At 48.3% G+C, this 21,850-nt stretch overlaps 1 protein-coding gene across 2 annotated transcripts in view; it reads right to left on the reverse strand.

Moving 5' to 3' along the window:
• GPSM2 (G protein signaling modulator 2) overlaps positions 1–21,850 on the reverse strand; it is a 362,291-nt gene that overhangs the window by 238,914 nt on the left and 101,527 nt on the right. For both annotated transcript variants that reach the window (XM_085602218.1, XM_085602219.1), the window contains one exon: positions 19,713–19,934. In XM_085602218.1, the coding sequence (XP_085458344.1) occupies positions 19,713–19,934 (222 nt within the window). The remainder of the gene's footprint in view (positions 1–19,712; positions 19,935–21,850) is intronic.

A 21,850-nucleotide genomic window follows, 5' to 3' on the forward strand; every position in this document is an offset into this window, starting at 1 on the left:
GAAGAAATTGTAGCTATTCGTAAAGACATCCGTGATACTAATGCCAGACTTACGGAGTCAGAGTCAAGAATCAGTCGTCTAGAGGACTCGGAGACCACAACTTGTAGCTCTCTTAAACGCCTACACATCTCCACAGAACAAATGTCAAGGAAGCTGTCGGAAATGGAAGATAGAAATCGCAGAGGGAACCTATGCATCTTTGGCATACCGGAGGGGTCAGAAGAGACTTACGAGTCCTGTGTTCAATTTCTGGAGGCTTGGTTCTCCCAAGCGACCAACCTTAGCTTCCATCATCCACTGGAATTTGATAGAGCTCATAGGGTTCCGGGCAGGATCTTGCCGGGCCAAAAGGGACCGCTGCCTATTGTATGTAAACCACTACGTTACCAGCATGTAGAACAAATACTGTCGTTTGTACGTAAAAATAACCATGTGCTCTGGAAATCTAGTAAAGTATTCATATCACAAGACTACAGTAAAGAAACTGTGGACACGAGGAAAGCCTTTCTTGCTTTGCGTCCACAATTAAAGTCGCTGGGTCACCAATTTGGTTTTGTAGGTCCGGCAAGGTTCCGTGTCTTTATCAAAGGTTCTCCGCAGATCTTCGCAGACCCATTAAAACTCAGGCAATATCTGGAGGGAAGCGATGAATCACACATGGATACTTCATCAGCGGCCTCTACTTCCTCCGCTAAACAGGACTCTTTGTTTCTGTAGCAGATTATTTTGTCAATGTACCATTCGTAGTCCTGATATACTGCTGTATTGTTGCAATGTTGGCCTCTGTTCAGGAAGGTAATGGAGTATAAGGGGCCGTAAGAATTTCCCTCTGTGTTCTTGAGTGGTTTGTGCCTTCTTTGAGTGTTGATACTAGTTATGATTCATCACTAAATATTATGCAATCCTTGGTCTGTGTTGGTAGCCCTAGACCAGTCAACAGCAGTGAAGAAGTGCATACATCTCGAGGCGAGCATACCAACCCTTTGATGTATTGGATTAAGGTTAGTGAGATGGGTAGTCACTGTGGAGAATCCCACTGGGAGGTGACCCAGCGGCAGCCTTGTCCATATAAGTTAGCTGTTACCTAGACAGGCACTGTTGCCTATCGGGCACACGGGTTTGTGATGTCTTACGTGTTGGGCTAAATCCTGAATCGCTAATACGAATACGAGTTGAGGCCATGGGAGGGACACTATTTTTTCCATGTCACCATGCCTACTAGTTTATCTCGGGGTGGGAGAGGGTGTTGGGGAGGGGGAGGTGGGAGGGAGGGGGAGGTGGGAGAGGGAGGGAGGGTGGGGAGTGTGTTTGATTTTTGTGGTAATTTTTCTTTATGTCATTGTTTATGCCATGTTTCTATGCATACCAAGTCCAACATCACTCTATTGCCAAAGCCTGTGCAGATTGCACTGCCGCGACCCGGTTGGGGTCTATGTTAAGTTCCAATGCACAGCAGGCCTAATACCATACTATTGTCAATGCCTAGGCCGATTGTACTTTTACCTTCTGGCTAGTGCTGTGAGAATTAAGGGGTTAAGGGAGAAAATGAAGGAGGTCCGAGTCAATGCAGTTCAGTGTAGTTTATTAATAATTTACCATGTTAGCTGTTGATTCGTTATGGCGTTATCCACAATTGACACTCCTATGGGTGTATCAAGAGTGAATAGCTTGAAAATACTCTCTCTTAATGTCAAGGGTCTCAATCAACCAGTTAAGCGTCAGAAGATCCTGGAGTATTTACGTAGACAGAAAGGTGATATTGTATTGGTGCAGGAATCTAAACTTGAGGCCTCACAATTTCATACACTCAGGAATAAATTCTTTGTTGAGGTCGTGGGGTCAGAGGCGATGGGGAAAAAAATGGGGTCCTGACTTTAATTGCCAAAAAATCTAACGTAGAGTTGCTCACCCATGATTCTGACTCCAAAGGGCGGTGGGTTACGACCAAGCTGACTAAAGATGACACTGAATTCTATGTGACGAATGTCTATGCCCCTAATACATGCGACCTAACCTTTTGGTCAGATCTGTCCAAGCAACTAGAGACCATTCCTGACTCAGCCATACACATTCTGGCAGGAGACTTTAATCTACCATTTGATCCAGTATTAGATAGGGATTCCAGATGCTCCTTTCGTAGCAATAGATCCCATAAGGCCTTCACTAATCTATGTACTCGATTTCATTTGGTGGATACATGGAGATTGCAGAACCCTGATGGGAGGGATTATACCTTTTATTCTCCGCCGCATGATTCATTCTCCAGGATTGATTATTTATTTATAACAAAGAATGGTATCCCTAGAATAGAAGGGACATCTATCGAACCAAAGGTTTTATCTGATCACTCATGTATTTCACTATCCATCTCTAACGTCAAACCCTCTACCCAGCAATCAATCTGGAGGTTTACTGAGGAGGTGCTTGGGAAAGAACAGCATAGGGTAGCGATCGAGACAGCGATTAGGGAGTACTTAGACCATAACAGTAGGGGAGATACCACTGATTTGATTCGTTGGGAGGCGCTAAAAAGTACGATAAGAGGGGTCGTTATTAAAATAAAATCTGCCATAAACAAGAACCATAATAAAGCTCTGGAGACTTTAGAAGGAGAAATTGCCGCGCTAGAGAAGAAACACTTGGCCGACAGGAAGGAAGAGACAATGAATAAGTTAGCAAATAAGAAATATGAGTATAACAAAATAGTAAGTGAAAGGGCGGGGACTTGGTTAACTAGGAGGAAGCAATTCAAACTTTGTGAATCCAACAAGGCAGGGAAGAGCCTAGCTGCATACCTCAAATTTAAAATACAGAAAAATACGATTAACTCCATCAAAGATCAGGGGGGTACAACACACTCGGACCCGGCTAAGATAGCGGAGGTATTCAAACAATTTTATGAGCAACTTTATGCCAAGAATACAGAGGTAGACAACTCAAAAATTTAAGGCTATTTAGATAAGTGCAATCTTCCCTCCCTCTCCACCATGGATGTGATGGCCTTAACGGCCCTATCACGCTTCAGGAAGTCGAGATGGTCATTAAGGCTTTAAAATGTGGTAAGGCACCCGGACCGGACGGGTTCACTGCTAGGTTCTACAAGAGCTTTTCCCCACTGTTGGCACAACCACTCTTGCACTTATTCCAAGAAATCAGTGCAATAGGGGAGGTGAAGGGTACGTTGTCAGAAGCCATTATTGCGGTGCTACCGAAGGAGGGGAAGGATCCAGCGCTACCAAAGAACTATAGGCCTATCTCGCTCATTAATCTCGATTGTAAGCTTCTAGCAATGATTCTGGCTAACCGGCTCCAAAAGGTCCTACCCAAATTGATACATGCATCACAGGCGGGTTTTTTAAAGAATAGACTGTCTAGTGATAATACTAGAATACTGGCGCATGTACTGGAACGAGCAAAGTTGTTGACTACCCCTACTGTGGCAATCACACTTGACGCCGAAAAGGCTTTCGATAGAGTCGATTGGAACTATCTGAATGCGGTCCTAAATAAGTTCAACCTCGGTCACCTCTTTACGAAGATGGTGATGTCTCTATACTCTTGTCCATCTGCGAGAGTTAGAGCGGGCGGCTCCTTCTCCTCAGCGTTCCAGCTACATCAAGGCACTAGACAGGGGTGCCCTCTCTCGCCTTCATTGTTTTTGTTGGCCATTTAGCCATTTCTTTCTCACTTGAGAACTAACGAGGGTATTGCTGGAATTCCATTTGAAGATTGTATAATAAAATTGACAGCGTATGCGGATGATGTTCTAATAGTATCAGAGAGAGCGGCAGAGGCTATACCGGCCCTTATGTCTACCATTGACGATTTTTCCAAGGTGTCGGGATATAAGTTGAACAAAGATAAAACAGAGGTTAAGCTGCTGAATAACTTAGGCACTAGAGAGATTATGGGGGACTCTGGCCTAACGTGGCAACCAGGCTGCTTTAAGTATCTGGGATTAGAATTTGATACAGATCTAATAACAACTTTTGAGGTCAATGAAAGCTTGATTCTGAAAAAAATATCTAAATTGCTAGAGGGATGGTCCCTGAAATTCCTTTCATGGTGGGGAAGGGCGGAAACCTTGAAGATGATGGTGACCCCATTAGTAAATTATCTGGCGAGTATGCTGCCAATGACGTTCTTGGAGGCCTTCTTGACAAAGGTGGACGGGCTGTTTGGTGGGTTCTTGTGGCAGGGGAAGAAACCCAGGATATCTATGAAGAAGCTACAGCTATCAAAAGGTAAGGGCGGCCTGGGTCTCCCTAGCTTCAGGAACTATCAGACGGGCTTTCTATGTAAACAAGGGGCTCAGTGGCTGAATGAGGATGCAGGTTATTCACCGTTGTGGATTGCGATTGAGAAATCTTTGATTGGTAATGCACCTCTCGCAGCATTACTCTCAATGGATCTATCCCATCTCCCCCACTCCAAATACATCCTGTTGAACACTAGAAGAGCGCTTCTGAGATTAGATCAGGCTCAGACAGGTGGGCTCTTGTGGAGGAAGTCTACTATGGTATCTTTATGGTATAATCCATCGTTTAAGCTGGAAGGGAAGCTTCTGCAATGGAAGGTTTGGTCTGACAAAGGCATTAATCTGGTGGAAGACTTATTTGAAGGAGGGCATCCATTGCCGTTCTCTTCGCTTCAAACCAACCACAATATGTCTCCAATGGACTTTTATGACTTTTTGAAACTTAAGGTTATTCTGTCTACTCGCTCCCTTAAATCGCATGACCCTTGGCTTAAGACCCATGTTCCACGAAAGTTGAGGTTGGGTCATTTTGTTTCTAAAATTTATAAGTTGCTTCTTCATGCCCCAAGGAAGGCGTTCAAGAAAAATGAATCCAAGTGGGAATCTGAGCCTAACTCTACAGGTTTAGTATTTGACTGGGATTTGATACATGCTGCCGCCCTAACGAATAAGATCTCCCCGATTCTAGCCCAAACCAAATATATGCTCATTAATAGGACTTATTGGACGCCAGAAAAACTCCATAAACTCCATCTGAGGGATAGCCCCTTATGTTGGAATTGTAACTCGGCGGTGGGAGACTTAGCCCATATGCTCTTTGGGTGCTCTGCGCTGGGACTATTCTGGGGGAAAGTGTTTGACTGCATAGATCATACTTTCAAGGTCAAGTCTAAACGAGAATTTGTCTATGTTCTATTGGGGATGCTAGACCAGGAGCTTCAAAATGACAATGATCGTCAATTGATGGACATTTTGCTTACTCTAGCCTGCAGGGTGGTACTATGTAAATGGAAAAGCGCCTCTGAGGTCTCCTTCAGGGTATGGCAAGAATGGCTCTCGTTTTTAAGAGGAGCTGACAATCCAGCTCTACACTCATCCCCGTGGCGCGCTTCCCACAGACGGCTTTGGAAATCCCTGGATAGGCCTTCGTTCTCATTTGACCCACCCTGAATGGAAGTGGTGGAAGTAGTGGCAGATTTGTGGCTGAATCAGGGCTGATAGACTAGAGAGTAAGGGGAGAGACGGAATTGGATAGGCAACACAAGTGAAATAAGGTATTGGCAGTTGTGGCGCTCAAACACTATAGCGCAATCGGAGTGTGGGGTCTAAACGTGGTTTCATGACATATCTTAGTTTAATTTTATTGGGTTTCCTTTAATTTCACTTCATTTTATTTCACTTCATTTTATTTCACTTCATTTGTTTCGAATTTGTCCATGTTATTCGGATGTGGCGATCAAAGTTACAGCCCTGACTTACGGATTTTATTATTATGGGTTTGAGGAATATGATCTCAAATGGGTCTGTGTTGGGGGTGACTCTCATATAGATTTGTCGGCTCCCATGTACTATGGGTCTGTTGGTTGGGGATTGCATATGTCATTTATTGTCAGTTATTGCCACTTATTGTATGACTTGTAATTTTTTTTTCTTCTCAATTTTGTTTATTAAAAATGGGGGGAGGAGCCTAGCGCGCATCCAAGATGGTCGCGTGAGCACAGGGCTCCCCGGACCCTTTCTGCTCCTCGGAATTTATCCTGAGAATATCCTGATGTGGTTTATGGAATCTGGGAGATGAAGACCAGCTGAGCACATATCTCTTTTCAGAAATCAACTCGGACCTGGGAATCCTGAGTTGTCGTCGTCGGAACTTTTGGGACCCACCCGACGGAGGTGACCGGGGTGAAGGTGACCCGTGGGGCCGGGCTGCAATTGAACAACAGCGGCTTCAGCGCGGTACCAGTTGCCGATCCACCACTTTCGGTTTCGGTTTTGGACTTCAGGAGACCAGCTGGCGGGTGCGCTCGGGGTGGAGAGGTGCTTCCTGGGCCTCTGCACGAGGTTTTCCTCCACCTGCCACTAGAGTGCCTATAGCCTCGGACCCCCTATACCGACATTTTGAGGTCTTCTTGCTGGTGCCCTTACACCTCTTGGTTGGAGGTCCCCTTGAGTGACCGTGTTCACATGGGGGGCAAAGGGGGTCCCGAGGGGCGCAAGACCAAGGCCTCCCTCCGCGGGGGAGCGGTCCAGAGCAACAACATGGACCGCTACACCCAGGGCAGAGGGTCCCCTGGCGCTGCTGGCCTCCCCCCGGACGCTGCAGGGGGAGGCACGAACGTCTCTACGGAACTTTCCCTGCAGGACATTATGGGCGCCATTGCTGGCATCAGGGAAACCATCGCCACGCAATACGAGGCCCTGGCCCGTAAGATCGACACCGTCGCGATTGATGTCACCCTGATCCGGGCCGACCTCTCCAAAACAAACGAGAGGGTCCAGGCCCTCGATACACGGACCTCCACCCTCGGTGCGGAGGTGTCGGATCTGCGGGCCGCGCTTGGAGACATCAGGGTGGTCAACGATCATATGGCCCGGCGGCTTGAGGACTTCGAGGGACGGGCCCGACGCAACAACATCCGCGTCATAGGTGTACCGGAGTCCTCCGACGGCCGCCCGGTTGACCTCGTGGTCGAGGAACTTATCCTGCAACAGTTGTCCCCGGCTGGCCTAAGTAAGTTCTTTGCCGTGGAGCGGGCCCATCGAGTTCCGGGCGGTCGGCCACGGCCGGGGGCCCCCCCGAGGCCTATCGTGGCCAAACTATTCCACTACAGGGACCGCGACGCTATTCTGCAGGCCTCACGGACCCACGGCCCGGTTCGTCACGAGAACTCGACCATCAATTTTTACCCGGACTTCACGCAACTGGTCCAGAAACAGCGGATGGGATTCCAAGGGGTGAAGCGTCGTCTCCGCGAGCTGGGCCTAAAGTATTCGATGCTCTACCCTGCAAAACTCCGAGTGGAACATGGGGATCGGACAGCCTTTTTTGACTCTCCTGTGGCCGCAAGTGACTGGCTGGACTCGCTGCCGGACGGAGGTGGCCGTCCCGGACCCTCTGCAGGCACCGCAGGTGACGGGTCCCCTTTAGAATGACTTTTGGTCCTTGATTTTGCCGTTTTGCACTGTTCAGTTGGGTCTTACTTCTTTTGTATATTGTGTTTCACCAGGACCTGTGAGGGGGGCGGGCGGGGACGGGTCCCTTTCCTCCTCCGGGGTCTTTTCGTAGAATGGGGTTAGTGGGGCGACAGGCACACTGCAAGTTGGGGGGTTTTTTTGGCCCGCAGGGGTGCAGGGTGGGGGGAGTTGGACTTGGGGTGGGGTTGGGGGGGAGGAGGGGTTGTTTTGTTGTGTGTTTTTTGTTTACAGGGCGAGGTATTGATTTTTGTCCACATCTGGGAACTGTGCTGCAGGCTGGGGGACCCTTGATCTATTGGAGGGGATGGGGGGGGGGACGGGTTGAGGCTTATGTCATGGAACGTCAATGGGTTGGGGGACCGTATCAAGCGGGGTGTAGTGCTGCAATATTTGCGTCGTTTGACTCCTGATGTGGTGTTTCTCCAGGAGACGCATCTGGTTGGTAATGTTTGTCATGCAATGAACAGGGGGGGATATCGCCTCGTAGCCCATTCTGGTTTCACAACTGGTTCCAGGGGGGTGGGCATTCTCCTGCGAACCTCCCTTCCGGTGGAGATCACTAAGATAGTCTCGGATGACAGAGGGCGCTATGTGTGTTTGATTGGGAGGTGGGAGGGGCAGCCCCTTACCCTGGTTTCAGTCTACGTCCCCCCGGGCCTCCAGAACTCCACCTTCACTGACTTGGGTCGAATGCTGCTTGACCTTCCGGACGGCCTCCTGCTCATGGGCGGGGACTTTAATTCTGTGGTTTCGGGTGAACTGGATCGTCACCCACCAAGGACCCTCCCCGCTGCCCAGGCATGGCTGGGTGGGATGTTGGAGACCTTCGGCCTGGTGGATAGCTGGAGATTAATGCATCCGACCCAATGTCAGTTCACCTTTCACTCGGGGGCGCATGGGAGTCTCTCTAGGTTAGACTACTTCCTTATGCCCGCGGCGCAGACTGGTCGGATTAGAGAGGTCAGGCACCTGGCGCGGGGTATCTCCGACCATTCTCCGCTGTGGCTTCTTTTTGACACCGGGTCGCGGTCTGCAGGGCGGATCGCTCCCATTAACCCATGGTACCTGCGAGACCCTACGACTCGCGACAGCCTGGTTAAGGCTATGGACCAATACTTCCTTGATAACGAGGGGTCGGTGTCGTCTGCAATGTCCCTGTGGGAAGCCTTTAAAACCGTGATCCGCGGACACGCCCTCTCCCAGATAGTGGTGGCTAAGAAGGTCAAGAGTGAGGCAGTGGTGAGGCTGGAGACTGACATCTCGGGGCTGGAGTCGGCCTCGGAGGCGAATGTCACTCCGGACGGGCTCCATGCCCTTAGCCTGAAACAGTTTGAATATAGGTCCCTGGTCACTGACGCGGCCAAAACTATGTATAGGGAGCAGCAGGGTCGACTGTACGACGCCGGGGACAAGGCGGGAAAGTTGATTGCGTGGCTGGACAAAAAGGAGAGAGTGAATCGTGTGGTCCCGGAGTTGCGTGCTGCGGATGGTGTGTGTGTGACTGAGCCGGATGAGATTGTGGAATGTTTCGCCGACCACCTCCGGGCTGTGTACTCCCCAGTGACTGACAGAGATGAGGACGACTCTCGCCTTCTACTGAGGGATATTGCCTTGCCCGGCCTGTCCGTTGAGGACCGTGAGCGGCTGGACGCCCCCTTGTCGGCGGATGAAATAGCGACCGCGATCCGCTCCCTTCGCTCGGGCAAGGCTATGGGTCCCAACGGTCTGCCCATTGAGCTATATAAATTGCGCCCTGATAAGCTTGCGCCCTTCCTCAGTCGCATGTTCCGTGAGTCTCTTGCGGCGGGTTCCCTTCCGGCTGACCAGCGTTTGGCCACGATAGTCGTGATCCCCAAGGAGGGCAAGCCGCGAGACCGCTGTACTTCTTACCGGCCTATTTCACTGCTAAATGCAGAGCCTAAAATCCTGGCGAAAGTCCTTGCCAATCGTTTGTTGAGCGTCGTGTGCGATCTTATTCATCCGGACCAATGCGGCTTCATCCCGCATCGCAACACCGCTCTTAACTTGCGGCGTCTTCACGGCGCCCTGGCCAGGGCGGAGCTCCTCTCCGAACCGGCCGTGCTGGTTTCTTTGGATGCCACGATGGCTTTTGACACCATCGAGTGGCCATTCCTCTGGGCTGTCTTGGCTAAATTTGGCTTTGGGGAAGGATTTATTGGCTGGGTGAAGCTTCTTTACACGGGACCCATGGCTCAGGTGGTGGTGAATGGGCGGGTCTCTCGGCCCTTTGCCCTCGGCAGGGGCACGAGGCAGGGGTGCCCGTTGTCCCCTTTGCTCTTTGCTCTCGCCCTGGAGCCACTCGCTGCTTGGCTCCGCTGGGAGCCCTCGCTTAGGGGGATCCGGTGGGCCCCGGGCTTCGAAGATCGGGTCTCGCTGTATGCGGACGATATTCTCCTGTATCTCACCTCGCCGCGGCAGTCGCTCAACGTCCTCTTTGACGTTCTGACTTCCTTTGGGAACAATTCGGGTCTCACGATCAATTGGTCTAAATCCTGCGTCTATCCTATCTCTGGTGGTCCTCCTCTCCTGCCGCCTCGGCTTCCGATCCAAATATCTCTGAGCGGCTTTAAGTACCTGGGGATATACGTTTCGCTGGACCCGGTGGCTCGCTATGAGCAGAATCTCCTGCGTCCACTCCGGCGATTGCGGGAGGACACGGCCCGGTGGTGCAGGCTGCCCCTGTCCCCGCTGGGTCGGGCCGCGCTGTTCAAAATGATGTCCCTTCCCAGGTTCCTCTATGCACTCCAGAACTCCTTCGACGTTATCCCAGTGGCCTACTTTCGGGAGGTGGAGAGCCTGCAGAGGAGACTGGTGTGGGACGGGCGGGCGCGTATTGCTCTTGCTAAGCTTACTCTCCCCTGGTACGACGGGGGCATCGCGCTTCCTGACATTCGCAGGTACTATTGGGCCTCGCAGCTAGTGGCCATTAACCATGCCACGTATGCGCCTTGGCTGAATCCGGCGTATGAGATGGACAAGTTCCTGCTTCCCGGCGGGAACTATAACAGGGCACTTTACTCCCGCTCGGCTGGCCGGACCCTTACGGGTCCTACTAAGATTGCGGTGCGGACCTGGAGGGCTGCCACTGCGGCCACGGGCTGGAGTGAGCGACTAACATGTGCTACTCCTTTGTTTGCCTCCGACCGCCTGGGCAGCCTCTGGACTACGAAGGGGTTTGACCAGTGGGATACGATTGGTATCAGCAAAGTGGGAGACCTGTGGCATAAGGGCACGGTTAAGACTTTCGCGGTGCTCCAGGCCGAATACGAGCTTACGGACAGGGAGTTCTTCCGCTATGCCCAGGTTCGACACGCCCTGCTCTCGGTCTTTGGGGAGGGGACCAAGATCCCGGTTTCCTCGCCCCTCGAGGACCGCATACTTGACGGACATGTCCCTGACAGTACTATTTCTTTAACTTATAAAAAACTGATTAATCATCGGGCTGACCTCTTTGTGCGCCTCCGGGAGGCTTGGACGGGGGACGGGGTGGAATTGGACGACGAGGACTGGCAGTCTGCACTGTCGTCCCCCAAGGAGGTCGCCATTCCAGCCCGTCTCCGGTTGGTACAGCTCAAGATTCTTCACCGGGTGTATGTGACGGGTCCTCGCTTGGTCTCGATGGGATTTTCCGACGACGGGCTCTGTAAGCGGGGTTGTGGGCTCAGCGCCACCTTTCTCCATATCCTGTGGGAGTGCCGCGAGGTGGCGGACTACTGGCGCCGGGTCCATATGGTTATGGGACAGGTCACTGGGGTTGTGCTGCTGCCGGAGGTGCGTCGCTGTGTCCTGAATGTGTGGGAGCCCAATGATTACAGCGCGGCTCAGACTCGGTGGGCGGCCCTGGGGAACATGATTGCCAAGAGAGATATAGCGCAGCTTTGGGGCGCCCAACGGCCGCCCACCGTGTCAGTATGGAAGGAGAATATGGACTGGTGTATGTTCAGGGAGAAGACTGTGTATGTGGCCCGTGGTAAGCCGGGTGCATGGGGTAGAATCTGGGGGCAATGGAATGCGTATCGCGGGGGTATCTGTACGCCCCCCCTGGTGGACACCGATATCGCCATGTCCCCCTGACCCCTGATGGTTCCTGGCACTTTTTGGAATAACTACATATGGACGTTCATCTCCCTTGACCCCCCCCCCCCGTCCCCAGCCTCCCGGTACTCCTTCCTTTTGCCGGCTGCTTAATGGTCTGCACTGGAGTTCCCCGGAGGAAGCCTGACCCGCACTGTTTGCCCTTATGCCTCGCCTTTTGTTTTTCTTTTAGTTTTTGTGTCTGTTGGACTTAAGTCTCCTGTTCCTTTAGAACTATCCGGAGCCACTACGGGGCTGCGCCCCGGGACTTGACTGCAGCCATGATAAATGTATATTTCATTCTGTACCTAGCGGCCGGCCCTGGTGGTTGTAGGCCTGTGCTTGTAACCGAATTATTGTTCAATAAAAATTTTAAAAAAATAAAAAAAAAAAAAAATTTGTTTATTAATAAAAAAGATTTGAAATAAAAAAAAAAAGAAATAACCTGTTAACTTGAAATATAAAATGAAAAAAATAGCATAATGAGCTACATAGAATCTATGGTGTGCATTGAACAGAAGATCTTGTCCATAAAAATTGAAGTCTGGCTTACAGTCGTTAAGGTGAAAATTGTTCCACGTTCTTAAAGTTCTGATAAGATTGGGTGTGTCCAAAATAGTCGTGCTTCAATTTAAGTCGATGACCTCCTGTCCAGTAACAGGCCATAAGAACTCTACCATAAATAAATATAGTATTACTTCATCTACTGTACGATGTAAGAAACGTCGCATAACGGGGCAACAGATATACATGTATGTTCAACTGCCCACCTGAAAAAATTAGATTTGCCATCTATAGATTTGAACACGCCCGACCAACCAGTCCGAGTAGAGAAACCCTGATTAAGTTTCCGGCATATGATCAAAACATATGAAGAAAATTAAACATTTTGATATCAGACATTTTGTTTTTTTATTGTAGAGTATGCGGAGACAGAGTCTGTATTTGGACAGGAATGGGAGGACAAAAGACCCTGTGTTAAAATAAAATTAGTGTCATGACTGACATAATTAAATCCTAATTTTTTTACGAGCCCATAACTTTAGTAGAAGTATATTTTCCCGTATTACCATGGGGTTGATTCGGATATCCCCAGCAGAGCATAACCATAGTGTAAAACTATAAACCATTAAATGTGTGCAGCCATCATCCTGTTGTGATGTAAAACATAACAACATTCCGTAGAATGGTGCCACTACAAGGCGATAACACAAACAGACGTATATTAATCAACGGTCAGAATTTTATACTAAGTGAACGGTCAGAAATGGGTGTCATAAGAAAGCGTATAGCACATATTCCAAAAGATTATGGGAGGCACATCTGTTTATCGCCTCAAAAGATATATCAGCCATCGTCCCCTACCTGGTGTGCATGTACTCTGCGTACAAAGTGTTTAGCGTATCAGAAGTGCTGGGCAAACTTCATGTGAAGTCTATGGAGACAGCCTCCGTACCACCCCGGATGTTGGGCTGCCGCTAGAGCTCCCCCGCCAAGACCACGCAAAGTAATAGGCTGCATGGCGGGCCTCACCCCCGGTGGCCGTCCAGCTCTCCAGATGCGTCCCGCCAGGACAATGGCGCAAGGGAAGTTCCTCATGAGTCCAGAGGAGAAGTGGATGGACGCCCCACCTCAGCCGCAGGTAGGGGAGGTCGTCGTTCTGGCCCCTTACAGGATGCAGGCACAGCCAATAGGGCCACGGCAACAGGGAGTGCACCGCTGCCCGAAACCTCAGCACCGGGCCCCAGCGCAGTCTTGTGTGCCACAGCGGTATCCCGGCGGCACGGTCCTGGCTGCTGTCGAAGAGTGGGCAGCTCTTCCCCCTCCTGGGGACAGTTCAGGGTCAGTCTGCAGGGGCAGGCATCTAACACTCACTGCCGGTCCGATGGAGCATGAGCCGCCATGCAAGATGGCAACAGGGACACCCAGCAGAGGTGCCGAGCCACGGCGGGACAGCGGTCCTGCCGCGTAGTCAGCCCCCTCACAGTAGGGCCAGCAGGCCAGGCCCACTATGCCGCCAATTTGTGTCTTTTAGGCTGTCTCAGTGCGGTAGATGGCGTTGGATGGACCCCGGGGCACCAGAGAACAGGCAAGACACATCCTACTCGATTCCCCCCTTGGCCACGGCCCCATACGTTTTTAAATAGGAATATTTTTCAGTTCAAAAGTCGACACAGTGCAATTTTGGAGTTCTGTGATGAAAATCATATGTGGTTTATCCGTTCTTGTCAGCGAATTACCGGGCCCTTCTCCAGGAGTTAAGATGAGTGGTAGGAAAGTCCAAGACAGCACCAGCAGAACACCATCAGTAGCACTTGGGAAGCTGGGTGCAAAGGTGTCAAACAGCGCCGGGTGCCCAATGTTTTCCAGTGGAGATCGGTTGTGGTCGAAAGAGGGGGCAGAAGGGGACTGTGAGACCAGTTTGGTGAAACCAACAAGTGGCTTTGGCTCTTGTGATGTTGGGGAACATGGGGACATCTTTAGTCCTCTTTTCATTGGGACGGGGCATCCGCGTGCAGATGGTCTTTGGAGTGTCGGGTTTCTCCATCTGGCAATGCTCACGGTTGAGGGGGGCCTGCCAACAGAGGCAGCAGGCGACGTCAGGGAGGCCATGAGGTGTCACTCCACAATGGTCTCGGTACCTTGAGGTCTTGGGGACCCCGTTGACCCACTGAGACATGGGCAGGTGGGCTCAGGTGTAGTGGTGCTCAGTGGCGTCGGATTTGGTGGGGCCGGAGTTCTTTTGGTCTTACTTTGGCTGTTCTGCAGGATGCAGGGGACAGTTCTGCTGTCCCTCTGGGGGTCTTGGTTCCTGGGAGCAGGCTGGCAGGACTCCTGGATTTTGGGGGACTGCAGGATGAGTTGACTTTTGGTGCAACACGCAAAATCAGCTGGCAGGTCGGCAGGGTTTGCGCCAAGTAAGTTGTTGGTCGTCTGTTCTTGCCATGCGACTCTTTTTGTCCGCCTTCTTTCTTCAGGTCATCAGGATCTGATCTCCTGGTGCCAGGGGCTCCCCTAAATACTCAATTTAGGGGCGTTAGGGGTGTGTAGGATAGCAGCCAATGGGCTACAGACCCTTGGGGTCACTACGCCCCCTACATGACCACTTCCTGTTGGAAGTGGGTATAACCCAGTCCCAGAATTCCTAAGTATGCAAATCACAAAGCTGGCTACTTCTGAAAAATAGTGTCCACCTCAATTTATCCACCTTAAGGGCCAGGGGGTGGCAAACCTACCTGACTAGCTAATTTTCCCACCTGTCTAGGTGCCAAAGGGACACTGGACTAGGGGGTCCGCATCCTCTCCTGTGATGGGGAGTCAGATTCGCATTTCTATGGCAGCAGTTTTTTTAAGCTCGCCGGCCTATGAATGCTAATCAGCTGGTCATCCTGTGGGAGGGGGTGTTAAACCCTCTTCCCAGACATGCTGATGTTCTGGGTCTCCTGAGATCAAAGGCTCTCAACCCTAGGAGGTCAGGACAGTGTCTCAGTGGCAGGCTGGCAGAAACCAGTCAGGAAGCACACCAGAGGCTGGTAGGTTTTCAGAGGGAACCGCTAAGGTGCCCTCTGGGTGCATGTATTAGTAAATCCATCACTGGAACAGTGTGGGTTTACCAATACCGAATGTTTGATACCAGCCATCATGTCGCTGTGAAACTCGTCACCGGTGTCCAACACATGTTTTAAATGGCTTCCCTGTCCACTTGCATTGGCAGCAAAAGAACTGAACAGCACCAGGGCATATCTGCTCATGCAGGTATGCCCTCACATGTAATATTCAGAACTATGCCTTAGGACTGTCAGGACTGCTGTAGGGGTGATGTACCAATGTTACATGCAGTGTTAGGGGACATGGCACACAGGGAAGTGTGACATGGTGTGTTTTCAATTTTGTCTGCACCAAGACACGGCCTGCAAAGCAGCCTTGCATGTTCTTAGTGAGGGGTTCCTTAGGGTGGCATAATTCGTGCTGCTGCCTCTTTAGTACCCAAGGCCCTAGGCACAATTTACTAAGGACTTATAAGGGTGGTAAAGTTTTTTGCCAATTGCGGGAAACAATTCAACATTTTTAGGGAAAGAACACTAGTACTGGGGACCTGGTTAGCAGGAACCCAGTATACTTCAGTCAAAGTTGCATCAAATACCAGGCAAAAAGTGTGTGTGTATGTGGGGGGAGGAGTGGAATCACTAAGCGACCACAGGGGTTTCTATTGAGCAATTGGGTGCCGCCCAAAATCTCAAAATATAGTGCGTGCTAGGTTTAATGGCAGCTTGGAATGGGTGCAAAGGTCCCTCTGAAGTCTCAACATGTTAACACAAAAATGGGATTAGATGTTGTGTGCATCTAGAAAGCATAAAGAGGGGCATTGTAAGATAATCCCACCTATAGAGAGGTAGGAAGAATTCAAAATGAGTTTGTACCTGTTCCCTCGATGAATAATGTAAGCCTGAGTGCTGTGACACCCAAAAATATGACTTAACTAACCGAGATACTTGTTAAGTGGATGTTATATGCCCATATGTACTGTACATAGTACAGGAGCAAAGTAAACCTCAGCTTTTTTTTAAACGTTTCATGGAATCAGCCTCTCCTAATACCCACTTACCATCAAAGGGGACGTCCATGATGGTTGCTTGGACATCTGAAGGCCAGTGGAATGCCTCCATGCTCAGCATGATGGCCATGCCCATGGACTGAGCCAGTGTCTTTAGAATCTAGGAAAGACATCAGAAACTGTTTTGAGGCACCCAAACTGTTGTTCATCAGATAGGAAAATGGCTTTTTCATGTAGTCTCGTAGCTGATGGCTACATTTTGGGAATTCCCCCCGGGGTGCCACAGTAGCAGCACAGAAAACAGATGGCAGTCTCTGGTCAATATGAGATGCTGCCAGAGGGGAAGCATTATGGGCCTTGGAGTCCAGTTCTTTTGACACTACCTGGAAGAGCCATGGGAAAGAAAGAAACTTTTGTTCAGTTTTGAGGAAGAAAATTTGAGCACAAGGCACTTCAATGCACTCTCTGAAAAACAATTGTGGGTCACGTGGGGCTGGTCTACGTTATCTGTCTATTTGTCCTGAACAGTAATGATAAGGTATGGGAGCACAAGAACGGATGCCACCAAGGTCCTAATGTACTCCAGTGAGTTCACACAAGAAAGGTAGAGTCTGTTGACGCTGCATGGCACCACCTGTCGGCAGTGGAAAGCAATTGCGTGGAAAACGTTTTTACAACAGTCTGCGATCTGCAGTGATATTGATATGGTGTTGAATCTGTGGGAAGAAGGCTCGAACATAAAATGAGAGAGTTGTAACTGATCATACTGCCTACAGTATGTTATTAACAAGAGGTCTCACAGTACTTTTCCAGAAATCTGCAAGAAGGCACAATGCCATTTATGAATTGCTATGCACTTCAAGATGCATAATCCATAAACTGATACACTGTGCCCAGAATTTGTATTTGCTGTTTACCACCTTTGCGCCAATGTAAATTAATGCACCTTATAGCAAATTATAAAAGGTGTGCATAAAAAATACAGCAAGACAGTGCATCCTAGCTCAATATTGGCACTCGCTGATGATCAGTTTGGTCTCAAATCTATCCGATTAAAACGGCAACCAGGCCTGCCTATGATTGTTCAAGAAAGTGCCTCAAAGGGATAATAACTTTTTTCAAAAGGGAAGAACAATGGTGCATGGCATTACATTTTAGAACATGGTTAATGACTATTTGTGTGCAGTTGTTTCAGGAAACAATTTGGCACAAGGTCATCTACTCCAGTCAAGCAGTTTGTTAATTCTTCCTAGAAAATATGTTTTTTGGCACTGCTGTGCATTAGAGACTACCTGGAGACAAAACCATGCTTCCTGCAAAACAGACATTAAATACATAAAAAGTGATTCACATAATGAACAGTGTAACTGGATCATACATTAGCTGGACAGAACATAATATTGCTGGTTTTGCTCCTTAGATTTGGGAACTAAATAGAGTTTTAATGCCCTTTGATGCATGAATTTAAACTGAGTTGTGTGTTGGGCACATCGCTGTAAGAAGCATCCTCGAAGATAGAGAGAGAGGAAAAGACCAGGGAGGGGAGCCTCTGTCAATCAGTTTACTAATGCGGTCCTCCAAACCAGGGTGTCCAAAGTGCTTCAGCGTTACAAATGACTTAACAGTAAGCTTCATCTAAAAGTTGCCCAAAATAATTTATCTGGAGAGATTTATTCCCTGCTACAGTATCAACCTGAGCCATTTCAGAACACTGGAAGCCAAAACAGTAAAGACTAGACAGCGTGAGTTGTCACTGAGGAGGATAGTTAGGGTAACCGAAAGTGGAGGACCCTTATCTGGCATTCATCACTCTTTATGAATTAGCTTCTCTGGAGGCAATAAGGAGAGCTTTGTTTCGCTCATGATGGGTTGGGATTTTTGTAGCTTAAGATGGGAAGAAAGGTCCTTGCAACGTTGGCGTAGTGCAATACGTTTATTAAAATCCTGATCGTAAAGCGGTTTCAATTTTTGGGGGGCTTTATTTGCATTATTGCAAACCTATCTGTTTTGTAGTCACTTTTGTCTGTTTAACATTAAGTTTTGAAATACTTTTGTTCCCATTTTCTCATCTGCCCGACGTGCTCACATTAATTGCTCATCTGGACAAAATCTGTATTATTTCGATACCTCACTATCCATCTATCTAGATTATTAGCTCATGCTAATTTCTGCAGTCTTATAAATAAACTAAGTAAATGTCCTGTGCAGGTCCAAAGTGTGTAGGCTTCCTTTTGCCATGCATCATGATTTTGAATTAATACCACCAGTCCTTTGCTTCCATTCACGCTGAATTCTGTCACCTAAGTAGGCAAAAACCGCCTGGTCTTAGCAGTATCTAATTTCTTGCATTAGTGGCTATTTTAGTTGGCAATCTTGCAGGCAGGTTATCATATCTGAATTACTACAATCTTTGTAAGAATATTTTTGCAATGGACAGTTTTTTTAGGAAAATGTTTCACTAAACAGAAGATTCTGCAGAGCTAAATTAGATTATGGTCGGAAATTCACCAGTTTCTTTATAGAAGCGTTGCAGATACCGTTCATTACTGAGAATGTGGTCAACAAGCAGGTCCTGAAAAGCAGCTTTGAAATTTAGGAGAAAATGGAAGATTCTAGAACTTAGCAGGAAGATTTACTGAAGCAGTCAAAGATCTCACCACCACAATCCCCGATGAGTGGCTGTCGGAAATGCACTGAGAGAATTTGGAATGTCACTGGAGGCAAAAAGGTCAATCTGTAAGAAGTACGGATAAACAAATCTGACACCCTTCGAATTTTCATATGCGAGAAGCACAATGGTAGCTAGTAAGGAGGATAGAAACACAAGCGCCATACGACAGGTAGGAAGGCGAAGGACCCCCTCCATGGGCACCTTTTGTTTAGAAATTTAATCAGTTCTTTCGACTCGCAACATGGCCCCACAAATTAAGTTTAATACCATATAAGGGCTTGATTTTGGCAACAGGATTTGTTAATTTCCCCTTAATCTTACTCTTAAGTATAATTAATAAGTTACACTGCATAAGAAAGCAGACTAATGGACACTCTTTGATGTGAACTTTAGGTTCGAGCCAAGCATCAGTTTGCATCAAAAAGATCATAAAATTAAAAATACTCTGCTTTGCCCTCCAATAAATATATATGCCACTGGCATCAATACATAAAGGGCATTCTGCCAACGTGCAGCCTCAGTTTCCCAAACAAACCCACAATTGCATTGCCAAACAATAGGCGTCAGGAGAAGAAAGCACATCCCAAAGGTCTGCACTCTAGAACTTGCTAGTTTTCAAACTGATGCAAACAGAGAAACACCACAAGTTCAGGATCTAAACCTATGCACATAAATCGCGTCCTCTCTTGCACCCATTCACCAGCCCTCAAACTCGAAATTGAAGCAGCACCGAGTGCGGATGCACAAACCGGACCATAATTCTGGCATGAGGCATGTGCGGACATGTACTCACAATGGGGATGGAGAGAGCTAAAACCTAACAGCATGAAGAATATCAAAATGGCATCATACTACAACATACCAGCAAAGATTAGCAAAAGTGAGTGAAATGTCTTTATTATCAGTTGTAAAAGTAAGAAAAGAATAACTGGTTCTACCTGGCCAGTGTTAAGTCATGGTGATGGTATTCCAAAGCTTTCTGATACTCATGCAAGTAAAAATAGGCATTGCCCAGCTGGCTGTAAATAGCACTGAGCGTTTTTAAGTCTTCTGTTCCAACTTGAACTGCAGCTTCAAAAAAAGACACTCCGGCTTGGCAGTCACCAGACTTGCATAGTCTTTCCCCTTCCAAGGCTAGCTCAAGGCATGATGCTTCCATTCTAGGAAAGAAAAGAACGAGAACTATTAGGTAAGCTCACAAAGTACAGTATAGGCAATTACATTTACTGCTGCAGGTGAAATTCCACTGCCCCCAACCATTATTCAGCCATAAAAACACCCTCCCAACAATCACGAGTCAGCGGGCATAGCGAATAAGAGTAGACTACCTGACAAAAAAGTTGCTTTAATAAAACTTTTATTAAGAGATAGATCCTTTAGAAGGTTTTGTAGTACAAACATGTTGAATAAGGTCCTAAAAGAAGAAGATAAATAAGAACACCTGGGATGTTGGAGACATAGTCTAGGGCAAGACAGTTCAAAATGACTGATTTTGTGAAGCTCCTTTCATCTCTAGACCAGATGGAGAGCCAGAGTGATAAATGTTTCAACAGAAGCTGAACTTCCAAAAATCGCAACCTGACCTCCTTAAGGGCTATCAGAGAGGAAGCTGAGACAGGCAGACATAGCAAACGTTTTATAAAGAAATACTCTTCAACTTGAAATGGGTTACTAGCGGCATAACTCAAATAACACCCCCCTAGCTCCCCCCCCAACCAATATAACGCTGTAGACGACATTTCCTTGACAGGTCGGCAACCCAACCTTTGGACAAACCTAAAAATCCTGTGGCAATTCCTACTCATCTTAGATATAGCATTTGCGAACAGTCTTGTCCATGTACCACTGCATGAAAAGAGGAACCCTAGGTAGCAAAAAAAGCTGACTTGTAAATGCTATGTCCCCAATAAAAAATTAAAAGAAATGATCTACACTTATGCACTTTTTTCCCCCACCATAGGTTTTGGCTTTATTAATTACCATTTTCGTGGAGTCCATAAAGGCTCCAATGCGTTTATCAACTTCTGCAGGCCGATTGTTCCCCTAAAGAGTAAAACATCATTGTCGGCGTATAGCAGTAGGGGAACCGGACGCCCGGCGACACTGGGTACATCGGCCTGCAGAACTTGCAGGGCACCACCATTGATGAAAAGCAAAAACATAAAAAGGGCCATCTGATTCCCCCCCAGACTCTGAAAGGCAGGGAACATTCTCCGCTGGGGCCATGCCGAATCTTAGGTGACAAATTCTCATATAGGCATGCACGAAAACAGATATTAGTTACCCGGGCACCAAGGAAAATGTGGGAAGACCAAATGATGGAATTTTCAACCAAATCAAAGGCGCTGCTTAGATCAGCGCCAGAGAAAAAATGGGATCTCTTCTTAACCCTGGTATTTTTCCCAATCAGCAGTTCCGAATTGGCACACTGCTTAACTGTCCGCAAGCCCCTCCTGAAGCAAGCACAAAGCATACGCCCACCCAGTTTGACACAGAGGAAGTGCAGCTGATTTGCTGTGCCAGCTTGGTGGGATGGCGCTCTATAATGGGTGTGTGTGTAAATTTAAGGTCTATGGAAGCTCCAATCATGCCACTGGTAGGAGAACATGTCTAACATTTGAAGAGGGAAACTGAAAATACATTTATTTCTACTAAATTAATGTAACATACGTCAGAATAAGAAAATGGACAGATATTGTGAGTTTTTGAAAGGTTTCAGCACTCAATCCATCATCTTGTTGTGTTGGCTATGTTTGCCTTAAGTGGCCAAGGGTATGCCCAGAAGTGGGTTCCTTGCTCACAGTACCACTGGACTTACGCTAACCTAGCTGATGAGGGTTAATACCCTGAAACCGGTCCTAGGATGCTTGTTTCCGGTCCAGGGAGGATTTGGCTTGGTAGTTCGGGCTGGACTGTTCCCATGAGGAATAGGGTCAAGACTGATTTGCATATGGCTTGGTCCAAACTGGGGTGGCATAGTGAGCAAAAGAACGATGGATTAAACCCAGATGTGTGACTGGGGGTGAGTGCTTAAAACGTTTCAGCACTCCATCCATCATCTTGTTATGCTTGCAGA

Source organism: Triturus cristatus, chromosome 4_2 (assembly GCF_964204655.1).
Source record: "Triturus cristatus chromosome 4_2, aTriCri1.1, whole genome shotgun sequence".
NCBI classification, from domain to species: domain Eukaryota; kingdom Metazoa; phylum Chordata; class Amphibia; order Caudata; family Salamandridae; genus Triturus; species Triturus cristatus.